The sequence below is a fragment of the Boleophthalmus pectinirostris genome, unplaced genomic scaffold, assembly GCF_026225935.1.
Source record: "Boleophthalmus pectinirostris isolate CB_2022bp ecotype Guang Dong unplaced genomic scaffold, ASM2622593v1 HiC_scaffold_9, whole genome shotgun sequence".
Classification (NCBI taxonomy): domain Eukaryota; kingdom Metazoa; phylum Chordata; class Actinopteri; order Gobiiformes; family Gobiidae; genus Boleophthalmus; species Boleophthalmus pectinirostris.
The window spans coordinates 14,546,781-14,567,999 of record NW_026571541.1 but is presented as its reverse complement, the minus strand read 5'-3'; the positions used below and the strand labels follow the sequence as shown (position 1 = coordinate 14,567,999).

Genomic DNA, 21,219 nt, shown 5'->3' with positions numbered 1-21,219 from the left:
CTGAAAAAGTGAAGAAAAATTTAGTTGATATCAAATATCTCCAGATGCTATAGACTATAGACAGACTCTATTATCATACCTCCATGTCCTCTCGGACTTGCTCTTGCTGGTCTCTCAGCTCACCAAAAGCATCAATAATCAAACCTAACATGAATATAGGTTTGTAAGTTTATATTAGCATCACCTGATATGCTTAATACCAGTACAATGCATAAGTAATGGTAAATATCCCATACCCTGAATGATGGCCAACAGGATGACAATGACAAAGAAGAAGAAGGTGATGTCAAAGACCACACGGTACAGCTCATATTCATCACCAGCTGGGTCTTCAATCTCATCTCCAATACCACCACCAGCACGCACCCCCACGTACATGTGGAACAGGTAACACTGCAACAACCCACACATTAAACACACTACACAAAGCAATAACAAACAGTATTTACATCACATAATATGTCCTTTGCTCACAGTCATCATGTCATCACACTTCATGTCTGGCTCATCCTCGTCTTCACTCTTGTTGTAGAACTTTCTAAAGAAGTTAAAGGCGACGACAGTGTAGAGGTAGACCACTACAGCCAGCAAGCCCACTGTCATCACCAGCTGTGCAAAGAAAAGCATAATTTTGCAACAGTATTTTTAGTGAGTGAGTAAACCCCTGTATATACCATATAATATTCAGACCTGTTTGCCATTGTGAGTAACAGAGGACAGGATGGTGCGCAGGGTTTTGACTCCCATTGCAATATCGAGCAGATGACAAGCAAAGAAGAAATTGTTGTAGTGTCCGAGCAGAGACATCAACATGTACCAGACCAGGTAGAGGAAAGTCTAAAATCACAAAATACAAAAAAATTACAATCATTAAGACATTGCATTAATATTATTATTATTAATAATAATAATAAAATAATAATAATAATAATAATAATAATAATAATAATAATAATAATAAATTTATTAATTATTATATTATTATTATTATTATTATTATTATTATTATTATTATTAAGCATCATGGATTTCTTTTTATTTAATTCTTTTACTCACATTGTCAGTGAATACAACTCCAAACTTCCAAATCTGATACTTGATGTCAATAGATGTAATCCTACAAAAATAAAAGGGGAAAATACTTTTATGCATTTTTCAATTTCACTGACACTATTTTAAAAACATTACCCACCAGCTGAACATTGAGGTGTCTGGTTCAGGCTTCTTCTCATGAGTCATAGCGCTGACATCTAGAGAGGCCAAGTCCATTCCAAGCAGTTCAGCAATCCTCTCCCTGCCATAGATGTCACCATATTTGTCGAGCACCTAGCAACAGGTACAGATGACATTAAAAACATTTACTGCATAGTCAACAATTCATGCTGCTACAGAATGAATCCCCTCACCTTTCTCTTCACAAACTTGTCCCAGTAGTTGTTAGGGAATGTCCTGTAATCACCCACAAATGTTTTATTATATTAAGAGAGCAAATACTGAATGTTGAAAAAAAAAATTGTCTAAAATGCTAAAATATTAAAGATGCAGTATGTAACTTTTCAGATGAAGAGTCGGTCATCTGTCTATCTTTTATGGAAATGTAATTGCTTTGCCTAGAATTTTCCAATGAGGCAAGCCCCCTCACAGAAAGGTACATTATTTCAAGATATTGTCTTTGCATTAAAAGCACCTGAAATTGAACAGATGCAAGATAGGTCAGTTTAATGCTATACTGTGGAACATTCCAAATCAGGTGAAGGTGCCTGACCCTTTACCAGAAAAGTTACATAGTGCATCTTTAATATTGGTTGCATAATACATTTACAGCATATATTTATTACTCCAATTAAGACAAAACAAAGTGCACTGTATCCAGTGAATGTGTTTTAGTTTTGCATAACACATAATACTAAAACAGTGATACGTACGGGGTGTTCAGCACAAGTCTGTCCCATTGACCTTTGATGTCATCATCCTCTGGCTGCTCAGTCACATAGAGACCATCAAACTCTAGTTTTCTAGCCAGTTCTTTCTCTCTCTTGAAGATAACCAGAGGCACCTGAAGGAGCAGGAGAACATATAATGCAATGGCAATGGCTTAAATGTGTATCATGCTTTACAAACTCAAGAAGCCTGTCAAAGTGATACACTGCCGTAATTTTTTAATCAATCGTCGCAGAGTGGTAAGCTACTTTAATAGCTATAGTCCAGTTTAGGTCTAGAAGCAAAATTAGTAACAGTGCCTTGCAATATGAACTGTAGATCAATAAAAATAGATGCAACAATTAACAAATAGCAGAGGCAGCAATTAAAGTCATATGCAGAGAATTAAAAACAATACTCTATTTTCAACAATTAACATATTCTTAAGGTGTTAATAATTTGTATTCAAGAACTACTATGCCTTCTAATTGCAATCACTATACCTGAAAAATTGTCAAACACACCTTGAGACAGTTGTATCCAATGATGCAGAGGAAGGAGATGATAGTGTGGACCAATCCAAGGAATGCTAAAGCGGGCTCCATGTAGCCTGTACTCTCCTCCAAGAAATAGTACAAGGGGCCTTCTTCATCATCGTCCTCACCACCATCCTCCAGCCCTGAGCCCTCCTCCTCTGCACCTGAACCTTCAAAAAGACCTGAACCCTCGAAAAGACCTGAGCCTTCAAAGTCTTCTTCACCAGGGGGAGTGTCAGACACCTGTGACAACAGTAAAAAATATAAAATGAATGCTCACAAGTGTATTTTGTGAATGACAAAATGCAATATATTTAATGGACATAATGTGTGTAAGAGTCATGTGATGTCACCTTGTAGAAAAGCAGAATAAAGTTGAGGGCAAAAGCAATAAACAAAGCCAGGAACCGAAGATTGTAGAAGTTGCGAGACAGGTAGTTCTACGAAAAGCATCACATTACAATTTTTGAAAGACAGTCTGGCCACTAGTCTGTTGAATTCACTTCAAATATGCTGAAATGACGAATGTTACCATGAATTTAATCCTCTGGACTTCCAGTTCATTCCACAGCTCAAAGCCCTCTTCCACTGCCTTCTTGTCTTTCTTGGACTTAGTCTGGACCTCGGGCTTTTCCTCCTCCTCTGGCTCTTCCTCCTTGACTTCAGGCTCTGGCTCTGGTTCCTTTTTCTCCACTTTCTCTCCATTTTCAGTGCTAAAAATCAAGGAAATCTTGTATATCTTATATATATATATATATATATATATATATATATATATATATATATATATATATATATATATATATGTATGTATGTATACATATAGATAGATAGATAGATATAACTTACTCAGCTTTTTCAGCCTCTTGGGGAGCTTCCTCTTCTACCTCTGTCTTTTCTTCCCCTTCCCCTTGGCCTCCTGTGGCAGCAGCCAGCTATTTCAAGGTAGAGTGACATTTTGTGGTTAAATACGATCATATATAACATTTTACATAAAACTTTTACATAAAACAAAACACGTAGAATGCTGCATGTGAGAAATTATGGGAAGGGTAAATAGTGCCCTTAGAATTGCAAGGTTCTATCTGACGTTTTTGTAGAACTTGAGTGGTTCATAAAGTATATTGTTGTTCCCGAATACCTTCTGGAATCTATGATCAATATTTTGTTGTGTTTGTTACAATTTGTAGATTTACATAGCTAAAAACTATTTCCTAATTCCAAACCTTAGCATTACCTTTAATATCTCAAAGCTACCCAGAATACAGATTTAACCTATAATAATTCTAAGCAAATACAATATACCAGTAATTGCAAGCTAAGTAATAGACACAACAATGTTAACTCTGTTGATGTTGTGTCTCTTTGTTTTTGTTTGGTTCTGTTTGTGGTAACATGAAATAAAATCTATAAATACTTGAATCATAAAAAACAAATACTTCTGGCTGTGGATATATATCTCACCAGTTTTCTCTTGAGCAGCGGTGTTCCCTCTGGTGTAGGTGGTTCTTCTTGTGTGGTCTCTCCAAAGTCTCCCAGCCCTCCGGGGGTGTTAAAGCCCGGCTGTCGCCCACCCTCTCTCTCCTCTCCATCCTCCTCTTCCTCACCTTCTCCTACGGCATCTAACCCATCTGCTGCTCCCTCTGTGTCCTGTACTTCTCGAGCTCCCGGTTCAGGAGGTAGGTCTCCATGCACCTCATCTTGGGTGGGATCAGGCATACTCGCAAGAATCTCAGTCACTGTCATTTTCTTAGCGCCCTCAACTAAGCCTCCACCAAAGAGCATCTTCCATATGAGTGTGAAGAAGCCTTTACAAACACTGTAGACAAACATCAGAATTCCCATAAAGATTGTGTAGAAAAAAGTGAACAGACCAATCACCATCTCCTTCACTGTCATTTTCCTCAGTTTGCGGTATTTGCGGCGGAGGTTGCGGAAGGTGAACATGTTGAAAAAGTTGACAACGCTCTTTAAAAACTCTGCAAAAGCAGAGGTGGACTCAGCAGCCTCTGCCTCTCCGTTACCCTCCTCTCCTTCTGCAGACTCACCCCCCTCACCCCCACTACCTTCCTCCTCCTCTTCATCATCCTCCTCCTCAACCTCCTCACCCTCAGGCTCAGAAATAGATGCAGCAATGTTCATCTCAAAAATGGTGTCCTCGCAAAAGTTGACAAACATCTCCATCTTTTCGCTCTCTCCTCCCTCATTCACCACATCAAAAATGAACTGCCGCTTGGACTCGCGGACCTGGGGCATTTCCCACTGGTTGCGATTGGCCTCGCTGATCTCAAAGTAAATACGCTCAATCTTTCTGCTGGCTCCCATGATCTCAATGCGGCCAAGGAAAGGACGGAAGTAGTTAAGCACACTCTCTGCCTGCTCCAGGAAGTTTTGCAGACGAGTGTCGTGGGGGACATGCTCGGACAAGTTTGTAAGAAGAACTGCGATATTGAAACCAATGTCTTTGGCGGGTTCCTGGAAGCGGTCAGCAAACTCTTCAAAGTTGATCATCTCATTCTCGTCTGCCTCTGAGCAGGAGAGCAGGAACTGGATCTCAGATGGAGAGTACTGTTTCTGGCTGTCCATGGCTTTGGAGAAGTCCTTTTTGGAGATGAGGCCACGAGGATCTGTTACATAGTCCCTGAAGGCATCAGACGCCACGATGTCTTTGAGCTTCAGGAACATGTCAAAGAACTTCAGGATCATTTCCACATTGCTGGAGGACTCCACCAGCATGTCCACCATCTGCCTGGCAATGGTGCCATTCACCACGTTACCTGATAGAAAAGCAACAGGTGTAAAGTTGTAGAGCCTCAAATGTTTTTCTCATTGTTATTTCAATATATTAATGAGATGTCTTACCCTCAAGAAGTGACAGAAGCATCACTACCATATCTTTCTGCAGATCCAACAGTTCTTTCAACAGACCGATCTGACTCGAGTCCTGTAATGCAAAAAAACAGAAAAAACTCAATGAATTATTTTTTTTCTTAGATTGTTGTTAAATCTATTTATATTGAATTAGTTTTAACATGAGAGTATTACAACACAAGGATTAGTAGCGATAAATATTTTCACCTGTGCTAGTTTCATCATCATATGAGCAAAAACATGAAGGAAGCCAACAACAGCGTCCCACAGTCTGCTGTGAGCCAAAGATTGCTGATTTCCTGTGCAAGGACCCTGCCATAAAAAAAATACAAATATATATTTTAATCTTTAAAAATGTAAAGGCAAAAGTATCTGTATAAAGCAACAACAGCTGTACCTGAATATACTCAGTCAAACTGTTGAAGACTTGTTTGGCCACAGTCATAGCTTTGGAGAAATTCCTTTTCCCTGGTTCATCAATTATGTCTTTTCCTGAGTAATACCAGTAGAAATCACTAATTGACTCCTAAAGGAAACAAGAACATACCATTATATCTTGTTGGATTACATTTTTAGTCTCTTAAATACTTGACTTCATCCTATTTCTGAAATAACATTGTTGAAAAACTGACCTGCAGGCGAAGCAGGTAGTCCACGGTACAGATGATGACATTGATGGTGGTGGTGCTACCAGTCTGTGTTCTTAGATAGTTCTGGAAATCTGAAAAACAAAACTTAAACCTTTAGAAACAATATGAATAGAGTGAAAATTTACATGAACAGAAAAAAGACTTAAGGTTCTCAGCATGTCAATGTTTAGTGTAGAATCTATTTTTCAGACTTACCATTGTTATGACCTTCACAAAGGAGTTGAAGGAAGCGGAAGAGGTCACATGTAAATTCATCGTCTGCCATGACTTTTTCATCTGGACGCAGAGGAAAAGACAAGTTATTCTGATACACAGGATAGATGCATCAGGTTAGGAAAGAAGCAACGTTATTCAAGTGTTCATACATATTAGTGTACTTTCCAACTTACCAGTTTTGCAGTTAAATTTTAAGGCAAATTAATTAACAAAAACAATTCAAATATTTCCATAAATCGTATGCAATAAAACCACTGCTGGCTTTGTTAGATTCATTAAGTTCATTATTTCAGCAAATGGAGCTTGAAGCAGCATCTTAACTTGGCTGTTCACAAAGCATCTTGTAAAATAAAACACAGAAACAAAAAACAATACTGGCCCCGAGACTGCAATGAAAATGACAAACAAATAAATGACCAAGAGGACAACACAAAAAAGAGACACAAACACATATAGAGAATGGATAGACAGTAAATGAAAGATAATACAGATAAAAAAGGAATGATTTGAAGTCACAACACCATGCCAAAAACAGATCTACTGAACTCTAATTCTTTAACAGTAAACAATTGAAATGCACCAGTGCAGAGAGTTTGAATGTTATTGAAGGTCACAAATAGGTTTAGTTACATCAGGAGGTGCAAGGTTCCGTCATTAAAATTAATTTGATTTTAATACTGTAGTTCTGTAATCATGCCATGTAAAACAAGCCTTGGGTTATGATACATGCTCAAGTGTTCCGTAACAAAACAAATGATGGTGATGATGGAGGGATTAACATAGACGGACAATGGAGTGGGTTCGAATACAACTGAACCAACATGATCCAACAATTCCACTGAATACACGGACCTAAACGGTGTTCTATGATCAGACTTATATATTACTTAGGAGCCGATTTTGACCTAGATCTTCGTGACTAAGTTGAAGCGTAAAACATTTTTTCTACATTCCTACCTCTGTAAATTTAACATGCCATGGACAAATTGGTTGATCCTGTTATGGAGCGTGGGGCTGATTATATGCTAGCATGCATGCAATGCTAACAATGGAAATCTATGTCGTATTTAATAATATACCTTATTTGGATACAACATACAAACTCTGTATTCTATGTGTCTACATCAGTGATTCTTAACCATGGGGTTTCGAGCATCTCCTTATGGGCTACATAAATAGTACAATACATTAAATTTATATGTGCATGAGCTTTAGGCTTCTTTGAACCCCCAGTATATATTATAAACAATTAAACTTCCTAAGTGGGGACTATAAATAAGGAGACTTGTCCAAGTTGAGCTTCAGTAGATCTGTGATAGAACAAAGTATTTAGTTTACAGCCAGGAAAAACTAGTCAGGAGACTAAGAGCAAGAATAGACAGAGGACAGAGGAAGGAAAGAGAACAGAAACAGAATCTGAGTTTCATTTACCACGTTCTAGCTTCTTATCTGACGAGAGGGGAGCACATGGGGAGGGGGAAAGACAGTGATTGTGTTTGGGAGAGAAAAAACAAGAAACAACATCACATGGTAGTCAGTTGATGATAACTTGTGTCAAACAAATACAGGGACAAACATTACATTTATTAGGGTACAAATGCTGCGGCGAAGCTCCCACATTCACTTACACTACCTGAAGACAGGAATATATTCAAACTCATTCTGGCACACAAATGCCCAAGCACATAGCAAATGATACAATGTCAGATGACTCAACAAACCAATGCACAATAATATATATAATCCTAGAGATAAACTGTTGTAGGTCATATACTGTGTGAACTGTACTCACTTGTGCCCTCTTCAGAAACCATTCCTAGACCCTCAGCTTTGTTTTGCCTCTCAAATGCATTCAGGTCCAAAACACTGTCAATGTCAGCCATGATTTTAGTAAATTAATGAACAATTTATAATGACATAATGACCAAATCAACAACTTGCCTGCATGTCTGCATTAAAGCCTGAACGCTCAAGAAGAATCCCACATCCTTTTTATCCTTCAGATAGTCCAGCATTCTCTGAATGCAAAGTTATATTTGTTGTTTTATTATTAAACATTATTTTAAAAACAACCAAAATTACTTCACATTGTGGCCAATGTTTATGTACCTGCTGCACATCACAGTTGCCTCCATTGAGGATGGAGATTCCCAGTTTGAGTGTAGAAGAAACCATGGCTCCTGGTTCACCTTAAACAAAAAGATGCAAAAAAGATGCGTCAATTATGTTCTTAGGATATAATATTTTACAGTATTTGAAATTAGTATGTTGAATTGTGTTTCCTCCAAGACTCAAATTTAGGGTATTTAATGGTAACTCTTTCTGCTTTGTACCTTTGCAGGCGCTGATCATCTGCAGCACCATTTCAGCAGCCCCACGATTGTGGAGCCGAGACTGTTGGTACAAAAGCCTCTGTTTCTCCATCTCCTTTTCCTGTGAAGGGCGCAGCACAAAGAACTGAGATGTAACACTGCCAAAAAGAGCTGCACTGCCCCCCGCACACACTCACACGCAGGCACACCACCTGCTTTCTAGTGCAAGAATTTAAAACTTAGAGGATTAAATAATTACATATTATTATACATATAGACAAAACTGATGAAGAGACTAAGTAAAAGTACAGACACTCACATATTTGGCACAAGGTAAACAACCAATGGTAACACTTTATAACAACTGTACTTATTCATGCCTTAATAATGCATGGTCAAAGACATACATTATAATGAGCAAATAGATAATTGAGAATGATTCAGGCTTAGTAAATACTTTTTAATTAATATCCTAACCCCTAGCCCCTAACCCTAGCCCCTTATTTAAGGGATTAGGAGCCTTTATTTATATTTGTTTTTCAATCTTAAAAAAAAATTAATGCTAATTAAGCGGTAGTTATTATAAAGTGGTACCCAACCATAGTGTGCCAACTGGTTGTTTTTGAGAAAACAGCTACCATAGACTAACTATCTTGCAGAATTAATTTGTGAAACTACTGGAATAGGTCTATGATTTAATATGGCATTTAGGCTGTAAGGCTGAAAGCAGCATTCACTAAATATCACTGGGTTTTGTTCTATGGGTCTGAGCTTAATACGTCTAAATAAAACAACTCACACATCCACAGGAACATACACACATTCTCTTCCATTGAAAGACAATGTGTATTAGTGGTGGCAATTGTTATTCCATCTCTCAAAGGCAGCGAACATTCACTGGCGGCAAAAGTTTCTCACATAAAAACAGAACACACTTCATACACGCTTCATAGAGGCAACAGCAGTTTTCTGTATCACATTTACAACATGCAAATACTGTGCCCAAATGTGCAACCAACCATTGATCTCCTAAATAGCCTTTTAGTGTGCACTTGAGCTAACTCGTGAAGTTGTCCCAGTATAACACACCCACCCATTAGTTTATGTAACCCACCCACGTTGTACCATGCAAGGGCCATTGCTCCATCCCTCCTCCCCCATCCCTCGTAAGCCTGACTGTTCATGAGGTAATGAGAGACAAAATAGGTTTGCTCATTGTCATTATGTGTGGGCCATCGTGTTGCATCATGTGTGACAGTTAGGGGTAAAGGCTCTGTTTAAGTACAAAGTAGATGTACGGCTGACTGTGCAGGCTTTTACTGTAGTCCTTTCTGAGCACAGAGAGCAACTGTGGTTAATGCTGTTTAATTTAGTCAAGTAAAGACAAACAAAATTGTTTGGTTAGTTTTGTTAAGAGATTAAATGAAGATGGGAAGATCACAGTTAGAAGGTAAATACAGGGGTAAGTCCAAAAGATTGAGAGGAGTCGCGTAAAAATTAAAGTCATCACTCAAGGAGGTATGAGAATTAGGAATGATGGTTTGTTGACAGCTCCTGGATGGTAACATTGCAACACTTAACACAAAATCTTAACACAAATAACTTTAAATTGTATATAAAATCAAAACAAAACAAAATCAAACATCTAAATCATAAAGTTCAGTGTATACTGCAAAACTACCACCAGGAAAAGCAATGAATCTACAGCTGCTCCTTCACAGTTTCCAAGCCTGGTTCAGAGAGCAAACACATCAAGTGGGGGAAAGTAAGTACACCAATTTAATATATTTGATTCATAGAATATTAGTTAGTTAAATATTACAGAAGTGGAAACTCAATTAGGACTCCAGGGTTGGAATAGGTGAAGAAACCACTGCGCAGTGGTTTGGCTTGGCGTGGGTTTATTTTGTTGTCTTTAACAGCATCATCTCTCTGCACTCAATTCATGCACGAAGGTTGGAGGTTGGTCGGGTTCAGCAAATGCATGCACAGGTCAGTCCACCATAGCAGAGGGTAAACAAGTGTTGTGAGAGCAGGAAAGAGAAGACAGGAAGAGAAAATATGGCTGTGGGGGGGTGTGCCGGGTGTGCCGGTGTGGTGCGGTCACTTATGCGCGGGAGCTGCTTCTTCGCTGGCTCCCGTGTCTCCCCTCCCCTGGCCCCCCCATACCATCTCTGTCTGCCGCACCTCAAAGGAAGGCTCCTCCCCCTCTTCTCCCCCTTCGTCCTCCTCACCAATGTGGCAGCTCTGGAAGGACACAACAGCAAGGTAAATATTCAGCACTCACTCACAAATTACAGTCAAACAAATGCAATAAAATTTATTATAAAATCTGATTATGATATACAGTATCTCTCATGGGCATTGTCCTATGTAACTCAAAACACAAATGATCAATCCTAGAGACTTACCTTTGCCATAATATCAGCATAAGACATATAGAGATGGTCTACATCAAGTTTTCTGAAATATACATAGTAAGAGGATTATAATTATTTCGTGCACAATTATAACAATGATGTACCAATTAAATTAAACTGCGATAACAATTCCCAATTCCTTACAGCTTTTCTGTGAGAGCTGTGCGGCTGAAATGAAGAATCAGCTGGTGAAGGGGATCAGGTTTTGATTCAGTCTCTTCTTCCTCTTCCTCCTCTTCCTCCAACGCTTTCTAATAATTAATTCAGAATATTTTGTATAAAATATAACATGTCTATACATGTTATAAAATATTGCTGAGTTTATAATATATGAATAAATGCGCCTCGAAGTAAGAAGATATTTCTTACAGAAAGGTCATCAATCATCTTATCCTCAAAAGAGTAGCCCTCAGTTTCTAACCAGTTGCGCTTGTATGCATCCAAGAACATGTTTGTTGCTCTGTGTCTATAAGAGGAGACATAATTTTAGAGATGCACCAGGACCATGTTGTATTTGTTAAGAGAAGATCTGTACTTAGGGATGTTGTAAAGAGGCGTCATCCTGAAACAGGCCACTACAGCCCTGCGGCGCTGTTTAGACAGCAACTTGTGCCACACCATTTTCTTGGATTTGAAAGGATGCTCAGTCTGAGGACAGAAGAATTATTAAAGAATATGTATGTATGACTGGGCATTTTTTTGTTTACTAAAACATTATTTATGCAAGTAATACTTACCACTTCAATGTGGTAGAGAACAGCAGACACCTCTTGAACTCTTTTGACCACTTTCTCAGGGTCCTCTGCATCCTCAGCTTTGCCAGACATTTCTTTATAAAGAGACATTTGCCAACGCATGGCTGGGTCTTCAACCTAACATCAGAAATTTCTGTAAATAATGCATTTTAAATTAAGAGAATGGTGATACTGTTGTAAAGACATACCTTGCCCTGCAGATGCAGATTATTGTGCAGGAACTCCCTCACCTCTTCATCTGTGTCTTTCTATATAGCAAAAAATATCCATATTAATTAATAGCAAAGTGAATAAACATGTTTTATTACCATAAAACATTGTAGCATTAAACAGCACACAGTAATTTACCAGTGAGTATCTGATTTTGGCTAGATTGATAAGTTCTTGGTCAGCAGGAGAGCACATGTTAAGGCCAATGGGCAACATTTTCTTCAATGCTGCCACGATTAGCGACGTCTGGACAGAGTAGCGGTCACCGCGTTTCTTCTTCTTTGTGCGCTCCTGCTCTGAGCCCCCAGACTACAACAGAAAACAAAGGATTAGTTGGTTTTGTTGGTGCCAAACAACCAAGAACCAGAACAGATGCGATACAGCCAATTTTTACGACATCAAAGGCTCCTCTACTCTAGAAAGCAGAGACACGGGAGACAAACCACATGTGCACACATGCTTTACAATTCACTGACTACAGAATACAGCAAATGAAAGCTAGACAAAAGATTTCTATAAACACAGAGACCTTTGTACTGCATTTTCTGTTTATATACAATGCAGCTTCACTGTTAGTAGAGCGACCATCAGACAGCAAAGGCCCATAGGGTCAGCTCCGTTGCTCTGAGCTCCTCTCACTCCTGTCCTTTAACTACAGATGCTCATTACTGGCTGTTGTTTGTTATTACAGTTCCACCTCTTAAATCCTTAAGTCACATGCATAATGCATTAATTATATTTATATAGTATAATACACATATGTTATGTTTTTGGGGAAAAGAGACACTGTAATTAACAGATAACAGAACTTAGTAGCAGCAATGTTCAACTAGTAGTTGAGGAATGGAGGTTTAAAGCTTAAAAGCAAGTATTAAATCAGGATAGATTTCACGTGACATCACTATTGCTTTACAGTATATTATAAAAATGAGTGAGATCATTAGATATGAAGGTAAACGTTAAGATGGTGAAATGCTTATGATATACTTTTACAACTCCATACATAAAGCAATTAAAGCTACTTTATAGATGAAATCAATACAATACAGCAAGTCTTCCCCACAGCCAAAAAGATTTACCACAAGAGCTGAAAATTCAAGCATAAACAATATATATATATCACATCTTTATCCAAATCACTTTATCTAAATAAGAAATCATTTGAAAACAAACGTTTCAATCGAACACAAACAGGGTGATGGTGCCCGGTGGCAGAGACTTTACACATATACAGTATACAATATATAATATACAAAATAAAATACAGTACTTTGAACTGCGAAACCGAGCGCCATGAAACCTCACAGGCTTCTACACTGTGCAGAGCCACTCAAGAGCTCTCCTCAAACACAAGACACAGACTGAAACGAACACTGTCCAAACACTTTTTACACATGTTATACCCTTTGTGTCATTTCTGTCCTGTCTGTAGTATTTACAGACTTGTGATCAGTGAGGGCACACTTAATGTGCCAGTATCACTGACAAAAGCAAAAAACAATACTCATAGGCCTGAATTATGCCCTGATGACTATAATAATGTTTTCTTTGTGTTGACAAATTTTTGTGTGAAAATTGCTATTTGTGTGTCAAGTGTCGTAATCCATGGGAGAGTTTGAAAGCTTCCCCGGATCAGGGTGCCATGCGGTCAGCACAGCTCTCGTGCACAAACTCAGTCTAACCTCTGCATCTCCGGCCTAGTCACCCCGCATCCAACCGTCACAGGATATGAGGAAAAAACATAGTTAGCAACACCCCAGTCACCACTGACTAAACCAACAACTAAAATGAAAGGGATACAAGTAAATAAGTTTTTTATTTAATTATAAAACTACAATAATGCATCTGCTCAAAATGGGAAATTTTAGTAAGTTATCATTGATCATGAGTTAGTATTTTAGAGCGAGTGGTTTTAAAGTACATTTTGTAGGACTGGCTCTGTTCACCTTGCTCATCTTGCTCTTGCTGTCTGCCGTGAGGAAAGACATGTTGTTGATCTCGTTCATCACCACAAAGTTTTGCTCTTCCCTTTTAAAGTTCTGTGAAGAAAATTGTATACAATATATAATGTATCATGTATAATGTATAATACAATATATGACAACAACTCAAAGTAAAGGGAATGCAAAAACTTACATGAGACTTTGACCAGAAGATGAAGACCTCACCAACCATCCTAAATAAATCCTCTGCATCAGGATCTGGACAGGTCAACCACCTTGCTCTGGAAACAGAAAAATAAACATATTTAATATATGCTAAATTGCACACCAATCATACATCTGATAAAGAGTGTGGTTACCTATTATTGTCCACATAGCGGATAAGCAAGGGATAGAGAGCATAAAGGTCTCGACAAAGTACAGCAAACTCATCACGGATCGTCCCATTCTCACTGTCCACTTCTGTCTTGCCCTCCATACGCAGATGGTCCTCCTCGGCCACCACTTTGGATGAGCGTTTCTTCAGCTTCTCCATGGTGGGGATGAAGTGTGATTTCAGCATCTCAGGCTTGGCTCTGCTTACAATGGGCTGGGCAAAGACTGGAAAATGATGTACAGTTAGGGGCCAGAAAACATACCAAAAATTTAACTTTTATTTTTGCTTACTGACCAGCTAATCTCTTCATCCAAGAGGCCTCATCTATACCCAGATTGTTTACTACAATCTTCATGATGCTTCCCAGCAGCTGGTTGAGTTGTTCAGAAGTCACATCAGTGCAGAGTTGACCTTCCTGTTCAGGAAAGTTCTCTGGCCCTCTCTCCCACCAGCGAGGCAAATAGTTACATAGCATAGGCAGCGTGATCTCAATAACATGAGGCATCTCTGTGTAGCGAGCTCCAGAATCAGCAAGATCATGGATTTCCTTCATTAAAACTTCCAGTTCTGGGATATCAGGACAAAGCTCCTCTACTTGGTTTGGAAGACCCAGGACTAGACAAACAGAGAAAGGCAGAGTCAGAATTATTGTTCTTTCAATGGCTTGATTAAGATGATTAAAAAAGAAAATCAAACATACTGGATCTCTCTCTTGGTGTCTTGGTAGTGTAAACAGAAAATGCGTTGAACTCATTGAGAGCTGGTTCAAGGAAGGCTACAGGCATTGCTGCTGCCAAGTGGGCCAAGCACTCCCCAAGGGCTGGACGCTGCCTGCATAAGGAGAGGCAGAGGCAGTAGTGAATAAAAGGACAAATCTATACAATTATTTTCAAATAGCAAATCAAGGGATGTGCCAACTTACTTTTCTGCATGTGGAGTCTTTACAGTGCCCAAAGAATAGATACTGCACATAATGCGGTAGCATGATATTTGCAAGTCATCCACTTTAAAATGAAACATACATGTATATTATGAAACATATGTACAGGAGAAATGTATATATTAAATAACTATGATGTGTGACTTACAGATGACATCATCACCAAACTGGTGCTGAGCGATGTGGTCAAACAGAGTGGTAAGAACAGGGAGCAGGGCTATGGTGGTGTAGTTGATGTTTTGGGACACACCTTTGACCTACAGACATATTCAAGTCAATGACACTCATCCACAGTGGAGACATTTAAATGGCGTAGAACCATTTCCAACCTGGTTTCGACTGGAAACTTTTCCTAGTTTTAGATTTTCAACCATTTTCTCAATGTCGTCTGCTGCACTCTCAAAGAACTGGCGAAGGCCAGCCTTCACAATCTCTGGGCCTGATTTCATTACAGTTCTTGTGGGGAAAAAAGAAATAATGTTAAAAAGTACTAATATTATTTTGAATTTCTTATTTTGATGTTTTGAGAGTTACCTGGCATCCAAAGAGCGTGAGAGAATGTGAAGACAGTTAACCACTGCACCTGCATCAGTTCCTATACAAAATACATAAATACTCAGAACCTGGATTTCTTTTAAGGAAATAATATTTTAAAATAAAATAAACAACACAGCACTAGTTTAAAGCATTGCATAAATGCGTATTTGGTCAAATCAATTTTATGTCAATAACAATAAAATATGCAAAGTACATAATTTATTTTGCTAGTAAATGTATTAGTATACCACCAAACTATTTAAAGTCTGATGGTTTTACATTTTTCTCTATTAAGACTACAACACACGCAAAAAAAACTCCAAACAAATAGATAATGTAAAATGTACATTTCAAAAAACCTAAACCAAGCAGAAGCAGAGCTAACAAAGACAAGCAAAAGATGTAGGACAGGAGTAAATACAGTGAATGAAAAAGATTCTGATCCACATAACTAAAAGTAAAACCAGTGACAGCCATCATGCAAACTGCTTACCAAAGAGAGATACTCTGTGCCTCACCAAAGCAGCCAACTTACAGAAGATACTATGGTAAAGGGAGAAAGAGGAGAGGTGGAAGGGGCATTAAGGGAAGAAGGTGATGAAGACATTTAAGATGACAAGGTAAGCACATTTAAGAAATACATTAACAATAATGGCAGAGAGGGCAGACAGACTATATTAAAGACACAAGGTGGTAATGTAATTGGATAAAAGGATTTAGAAGTAAAAAGTGTAAGTAATTTAATTTGTTCAAATTACCTGGCAATCATCTCTTTTTCCTTATTGGATGAATGGCCTCCACTACCCAGGACTTTGGCAGGAGTGGACAGGAAGTAGAGACAGTGGTTCTTGAAATACTGATTTACAAGTGGTAAAAGGATCTATAAAAACAATACACAATTGCACATTATAAATCGATAGCCACTTTTAGCAGCGATTTCAATAATATAGTATATTGTACAATATAAAATCATAAATCTTGTCTACAATTTACCTTGGCAAAAAACTTGATCTCTTGTTCGTGGGGTGATTTCTCCACTCTTCCACTGCTAACTACAGCCTCTGTTTGAAGGAACGACAATCACAATATATAAGCATAGACTGAACTGTAGAAATTTTATAGTTTCATCAAATTTAATTACCAAGATGAGCGATGAACTCTTGTGCAATGTCCATCCATTTAAGAAGTTTTTGAAGGAAGCCATAAGCGAAACGCTTCTCAATGGATGAAATGTCCTGCTCCATGTCCTTCAGCCCTCTGGTTTCATAGATAGAAGCAATTACAATTAACAGTGCCATAAACAAATAAAGGCCTATTTACCTTGTGACAGCATATCCATTGAGTTGTAGGAACTTGAGCAGATCCTGGGCCTTCTCTCTGTCCCTGGCCTTCTCCTTGGCCGTCAGGGTGTCATAAGGCACAAGTAAAGGATGGGTGCCACCACCTACAATTGTAATACTCATTTCAGAAATTCAGAAACATATTTCAATAATGCAAGAAAACTATAAACCTAATAACGAGACATCAAGGGAAAATAACATCTAATTTATTTTACCTTTGGCCTGAAGTTCTAGTTTCTTCTTCCTGCCCCACGTGTTGTGATAGTTCTCAGCTAACTGCTCAGCCATGGACTACAGAAAGGAGAATATATGTATGTGGTATACTGAGTAGAAATAATAATTATTTTGCAGCTATAAAAGGATACCTGGAGTTCTCGAGACAAAGCCATTGCTGTGATGTCAATTGGTTGAGGGTTGTAACCATGACTTGGATCATATGTGGCCTGAAAAAAATTTGTGGATTCATTATTGTTAATTCACTGTGAGTCATTTAGCTTTTACCAAAAGCATCATGCATGAAACACAGTTTTAATACCTGGGCAGTTTGGGAGATTTTGCGTGTGGTGGCAGATTTCTTTTCAACTTCTCCCTCCCCATCTCTGGCTTTTTCCAAGGTCCATTCCCATGCTAACATTGCTTTAATGGATTCCTTTATGGGCCATCGATAAATCTCCTTATCCTAAAGAACAGAAAGGGGCAACCTCATTAACATATGGAATCAGAAGTTTAAAACAAATACAAATGTTAATGCAAAATTACCTTTTCAGAGAAGGTTTTGTATGGCCGGAGCATTGGATGCGTTTTGGCATTCTCATCCAACACTTCACCATAGGTCCAGTTGTTTTGGATCTGAAATAATTTTGTTTATAATTAAGTGCATATACAGTGAAAAGAGCCCATTATACTGTAGTTAGCTGCTGACCTTTTCAAAAGCCCATCTGTCATGAGTATGCTCTGCATATTTGTTGATAAAACCATCAAGTCGCTCAGGGATGATAGTGCTAAAAAAATGTAAAGACGAGGATAGGAATTAAAACTATGAGAGCTGCAGTTACTGAAAACAGAGCAATAATATCATGTAAGAAAATAAAGATCTCAACACTCACTTGGTGGTCTCCACAGGTTTAGGATCAAAGTTGCCTTCAGCATCCACAGAGGCCTTCTTCTCAGTGTGGGACGAGTAGGTGGCATCAACATAGTCAGGAGGGATGGCTCCAGCAATGGCACAGAGGCAGGGCATGGCAATCTTGAAGAGCTCAGCATCAAATTTCTAGAGTTGTCATAACAAAAAAAGTTTAACACAAGACAAGCGCTGATTAACTTTCACATTACTTTATTTGTTCAAATTAATCTTCCACCTTATGTGCCAAAGATTCAAAGATTCCCCAGAACAGTTTTCGGGAGAGATGTAGCTCCTCCTCTGAGGTCACCCCAAAGTTAGCCCATCCATTAGGCAAACAGTAATACTTCCAACAGCGCTCATAGTGATTGGTCAAAAGCTGAGGAAATTACAGAAAAAATGCAATATTGCCATATAAGAAAATATTTATAAGAATAATACATATATATAATGCTGTGACTTTTTGAGACATTTAAAGCTAACCTTAAGAGGCATCTTTGCATATTCATTAAGGATTGGCACATCAAATACCAGCCGTCTAAGTAAATGCTGCAACATCGATGGTCGTAGATATCTGTGAACATTTAAAAAGTGGAGTAAGTATGAAAATATTTAATATAACATAATATTTATGCAAACATTTTAATCACATCATAAAATATAACCAAATACAAAATTTGGACTAACTTGCAGAGAGACATGAGACACTCTTCAATGACATCTCTCTGAGCCTTGGTTAGAGCTCGGCCACGGGACAGCCTGTAGATAGTGTGGAGCATTGAGTCAATCATGATTGCCCGATGATCTGTCCCAGCGAAGAGGGGGGCACATTTGGTAAGCAGAGGCAGCACAGCGGAGCAGAGGTAGCGGTTCAGTGCCAAGGCCATTTCAGTTGTGCTGAATGCAACCTACAACCAGAAAGATGGGGGGGTTATGCTAACAAAACATTCACAGTGACCAGACAGTGTCTGATGACAGTTGTTTGAACTCACAGTATCCAAAGATGCTGAGGCTCTCATGTCAGGAAGGAAGCCGACTTCCAGCACATGTAGCAAGAAGTCCTGATTATCAATGCCATAGACTCGGTCAAGGAACAGTACCATGGAGGCCTTATGGTCTGGCACAAAACTAGCAGACATCTTGGGCTCAATAATCTGGCCATCTGAAATTGACAAAAAAAAAATGGAATACCAAAATATTAAATAATACCAAATAACTGATCATACTGTACCTTTTCCAAATGCTGGAATTTGCACAGGCAAGCTAATAACTCCCACCAGATCCTCTATGGGCACCAGAGACCTCAGGATAGCCCTGATTCTTAGAGCCTCACCCTTGCCAGCTTGAATCAGCTGTGAAAGTGAACAGAGATGATAATAAGTTAAAAATTCACAGGGCCAAATTTATACTTAATGAATACAACTTTTAACACACAAGTTAAAGCACAATATGACTCACATGCATCTCAGGGGCACAACGGCCAAGCAGATCGATAAGCGCAGAGTAGAATGACATGATGGCATTCCCCAGATGTATACGATTTTCCTCATGCTGCTCCTCCCCACCAAACCTTTCAATTCAAGATCAGAGTTTTAAATGATCATTTTAAGTAGTAATATTGATTGTCTAATATAAAAATTATTATACTTACATGAATCTTCTGTCCTTTTTGACAGTTGGTCCATCCCTGGCTGGGTCTTCGGAGATCTTGATTGCATCCTCCATAGCAGCCAGCAAACCATTGCCCCCCTCACCTCTGAGAGCAGGCCCAAAGCACTCAGGCCGACGAATGAGAAGACGCACAACAACATTAGCATTCTCCTCCACGCTCTCTCCTGTAAAGACAAGGAGTCAGAGGAAACACCAAATATATATCTAACTTTAGTTGTCTAGAATACCACAGACCATTGACAAAGACAGCAAAGCGCAGAAAATCAAGGTATCTCTCTCCTCCAACAGGGTTCCAGCTGATGTCAGGGTATCCTTTAGACAGAAGCATTGGACACATCTGCAGTCCACAGCCTGCCAAGTACGTCACAACCTGCAACAGAGAAGTCACTGCACCACTTCTACATATTCATTTCCTGTTTTTCTGTGTAGTTTGGTCATACCATTTCAAGGTCCTGCTCTTGAAGAGCCAAAGCCAGTTCATTATTGTCAATGCAGGAAGCTGCAGCTACATCCAGAGGAGTTGATCCACGCATGCCTGCAAATGTTTAAACATACATATAATATAATGTTAATAATTAACCTTTAAAAACATAGTGTTATGTCTATGTAATCCCTACGTTGTCTGGGTTTCATTGCAAAAGAAAATTGAATTCTGTCAACTGGACTAAGGTTATTGTCTCTTTAAAACTTTTGTGCAGTTGCCAGAATTCAATTTTCCTTTTGCGGCTATATTATTATTATCTTATAATGTATTTTTTGTAGAAAACAGTGGAATCATTCTAGGCCAGGGGGGTCCAAACTTTTTTCATCAAGGGCCACATATGTAAACATTGACGAAGCAGAGGGCTGATCGAAGGCCGTAGACTCGTGCTCAGTACAGTGAATAATTGAAATATGTGCAAGTTTAACACAAATAACATGAATAACACTGATGCCTCATGCTAAGATCCTTAAAACTACACACTAAATATTAAATATTCACTTTATAAAGGCAGATTTTCCAAAAACTTTTAAGTTAATTAGTTAATTTTTAGATGATGTAAGGTAATTTGGGCCAATTCAGCTGGAAGCTTGAGGGCCAAAAAACATTTGTCTGAGGGCCGCATTTGGCCCACGGGCCGTAGTTTGGACATGCCTGTTCTTGGCATTTCCACTTCTAACTCTAAAATAACAAACTACCAAAATAACATTCAACAGAAATAGTTGTTATTATTAGCATGCTATTGTTTTCTATTTAATTGCATGATACAGACCAAGCCCAATGCCGCTGTTCTGTAGCAGATATCCCAGATGGTCAAACATAGAGCGTTGGTTTTGACGACTGATGCGGCAAAAGTAACACAGGAAACGACAGCAGTTGGTCACCATTTGAGGGAATCTTATTTCCTGATTAAAAAAGCAA

The 21,219-nt window shown here is 38.6% G+C and overlaps 1 protein-coding gene across 1 annotated transcript in view; it reads right to left on the bottom strand.

Annotated features, from left to right (window-relative positions):
• ryr1b (ryanodine receptor 1b (skeletal)) overlaps nucleotides 1–21,219 on the bottom strand; it is a 45,601-nt gene that overhangs the window by 1,711 nt on the left and 22,671 nt on the right. The window contains 61 exon segments of the mRNA XM_055166800.1: nucleotides 80–144; nucleotides 237–393; nucleotides 475–609; nucleotides 691–837; nucleotides 1,057–1,117; nucleotides 1,193–1,326; nucleotides 1,407–1,449; nucleotides 1,926–2,056; nucleotides 2,445–2,699; nucleotides 2,810–2,896; nucleotides 2,989–3,169; nucleotides 3,306–3,391; nucleotides 3,921–5,233; nucleotides 5,319–5,400; nucleotides 5,535–5,639; nucleotides 5,725–5,853; nucleotides 5,960–6,048; nucleotides 6,173–6,253; nucleotides 7,625–7,642; nucleotides 7,986–8,059; nucleotides 8,135–8,211; nucleotides 8,303–8,382; nucleotides 8,527–8,626; nucleotides 10,675–10,752; nucleotides 10,917–10,968; nucleotides 11,070–11,176; nucleotides 11,295–11,391; nucleotides 11,461–11,573; nucleotides 11,663–11,797; nucleotides 11,869–11,928; nucleotides 12,029–12,199; nucleotides 13,837–13,929; nucleotides 14,027–14,114; nucleotides 14,193–14,433; nucleotides 14,504–14,824; nucleotides 14,910–15,040; nucleotides 15,132–15,213; nucleotides 15,298–15,406; nucleotides 15,479–15,605; nucleotides 15,684–15,744; nucleotides 16,180–16,229; nucleotides 16,445–16,566; nucleotides 16,680–16,747; nucleotides 16,828–16,943; nucleotides 17,007–17,130; nucleotides 17,242–17,317; nucleotides 17,392–17,469; nucleotides 17,562–17,705; nucleotides 17,786–17,875; nucleotides 17,949–18,027; nucleotides 18,133–18,296; nucleotides 18,385–18,525; nucleotides 18,630–18,720; nucleotides 18,834–19,054; nucleotides 19,139–19,308; nucleotides 19,378–19,498; nucleotides 19,605–19,716; nucleotides 19,798–19,981; nucleotides 20,052–20,187; nucleotides 20,258–20,352; nucleotides 21,071–21,203. Coding sequence (XP_055022775.1) covers nucleotides 80–144; nucleotides 237–393; nucleotides 475–609; nucleotides 691–837; nucleotides 1,057–1,117; nucleotides 1,193–1,326; nucleotides 1,407–1,449; nucleotides 1,926–2,056; nucleotides 2,445–2,699; nucleotides 2,810–2,896; nucleotides 2,989–3,169; nucleotides 3,306–3,391; nucleotides 3,921–5,233; nucleotides 5,319–5,400; nucleotides 5,535–5,639; nucleotides 5,725–5,853; nucleotides 5,960–6,048; nucleotides 6,173–6,253; nucleotides 7,625–7,642; nucleotides 7,986–8,059; nucleotides 8,135–8,211; nucleotides 8,303–8,382; nucleotides 8,527–8,626; nucleotides 10,675–10,752; nucleotides 10,917–10,968; nucleotides 11,070–11,176; nucleotides 11,295–11,391; nucleotides 11,461–11,573; nucleotides 11,663–11,797; nucleotides 11,869–11,928; nucleotides 12,029–12,199; nucleotides 13,837–13,929; nucleotides 14,027–14,114; nucleotides 14,193–14,433; nucleotides 14,504–14,824; nucleotides 14,910–15,040; nucleotides 15,132–15,213; nucleotides 15,298–15,406; nucleotides 15,479–15,605; nucleotides 15,684–15,744; nucleotides 16,180–16,229; nucleotides 16,445–16,566; nucleotides 16,680–16,747; nucleotides 16,828–16,943; nucleotides 17,007–17,130; nucleotides 17,242–17,317; nucleotides 17,392–17,469; nucleotides 17,562–17,705; nucleotides 17,786–17,875; nucleotides 17,949–18,027; nucleotides 18,133–18,296; nucleotides 18,385–18,525; nucleotides 18,630–18,720; nucleotides 18,834–19,054; nucleotides 19,139–19,308; nucleotides 19,378–19,498; nucleotides 19,605–19,716; nucleotides 19,798–19,981; nucleotides 20,052–20,187; nucleotides 20,258–20,352; nucleotides 21,071–21,203 — 8,211 coding nt within the window.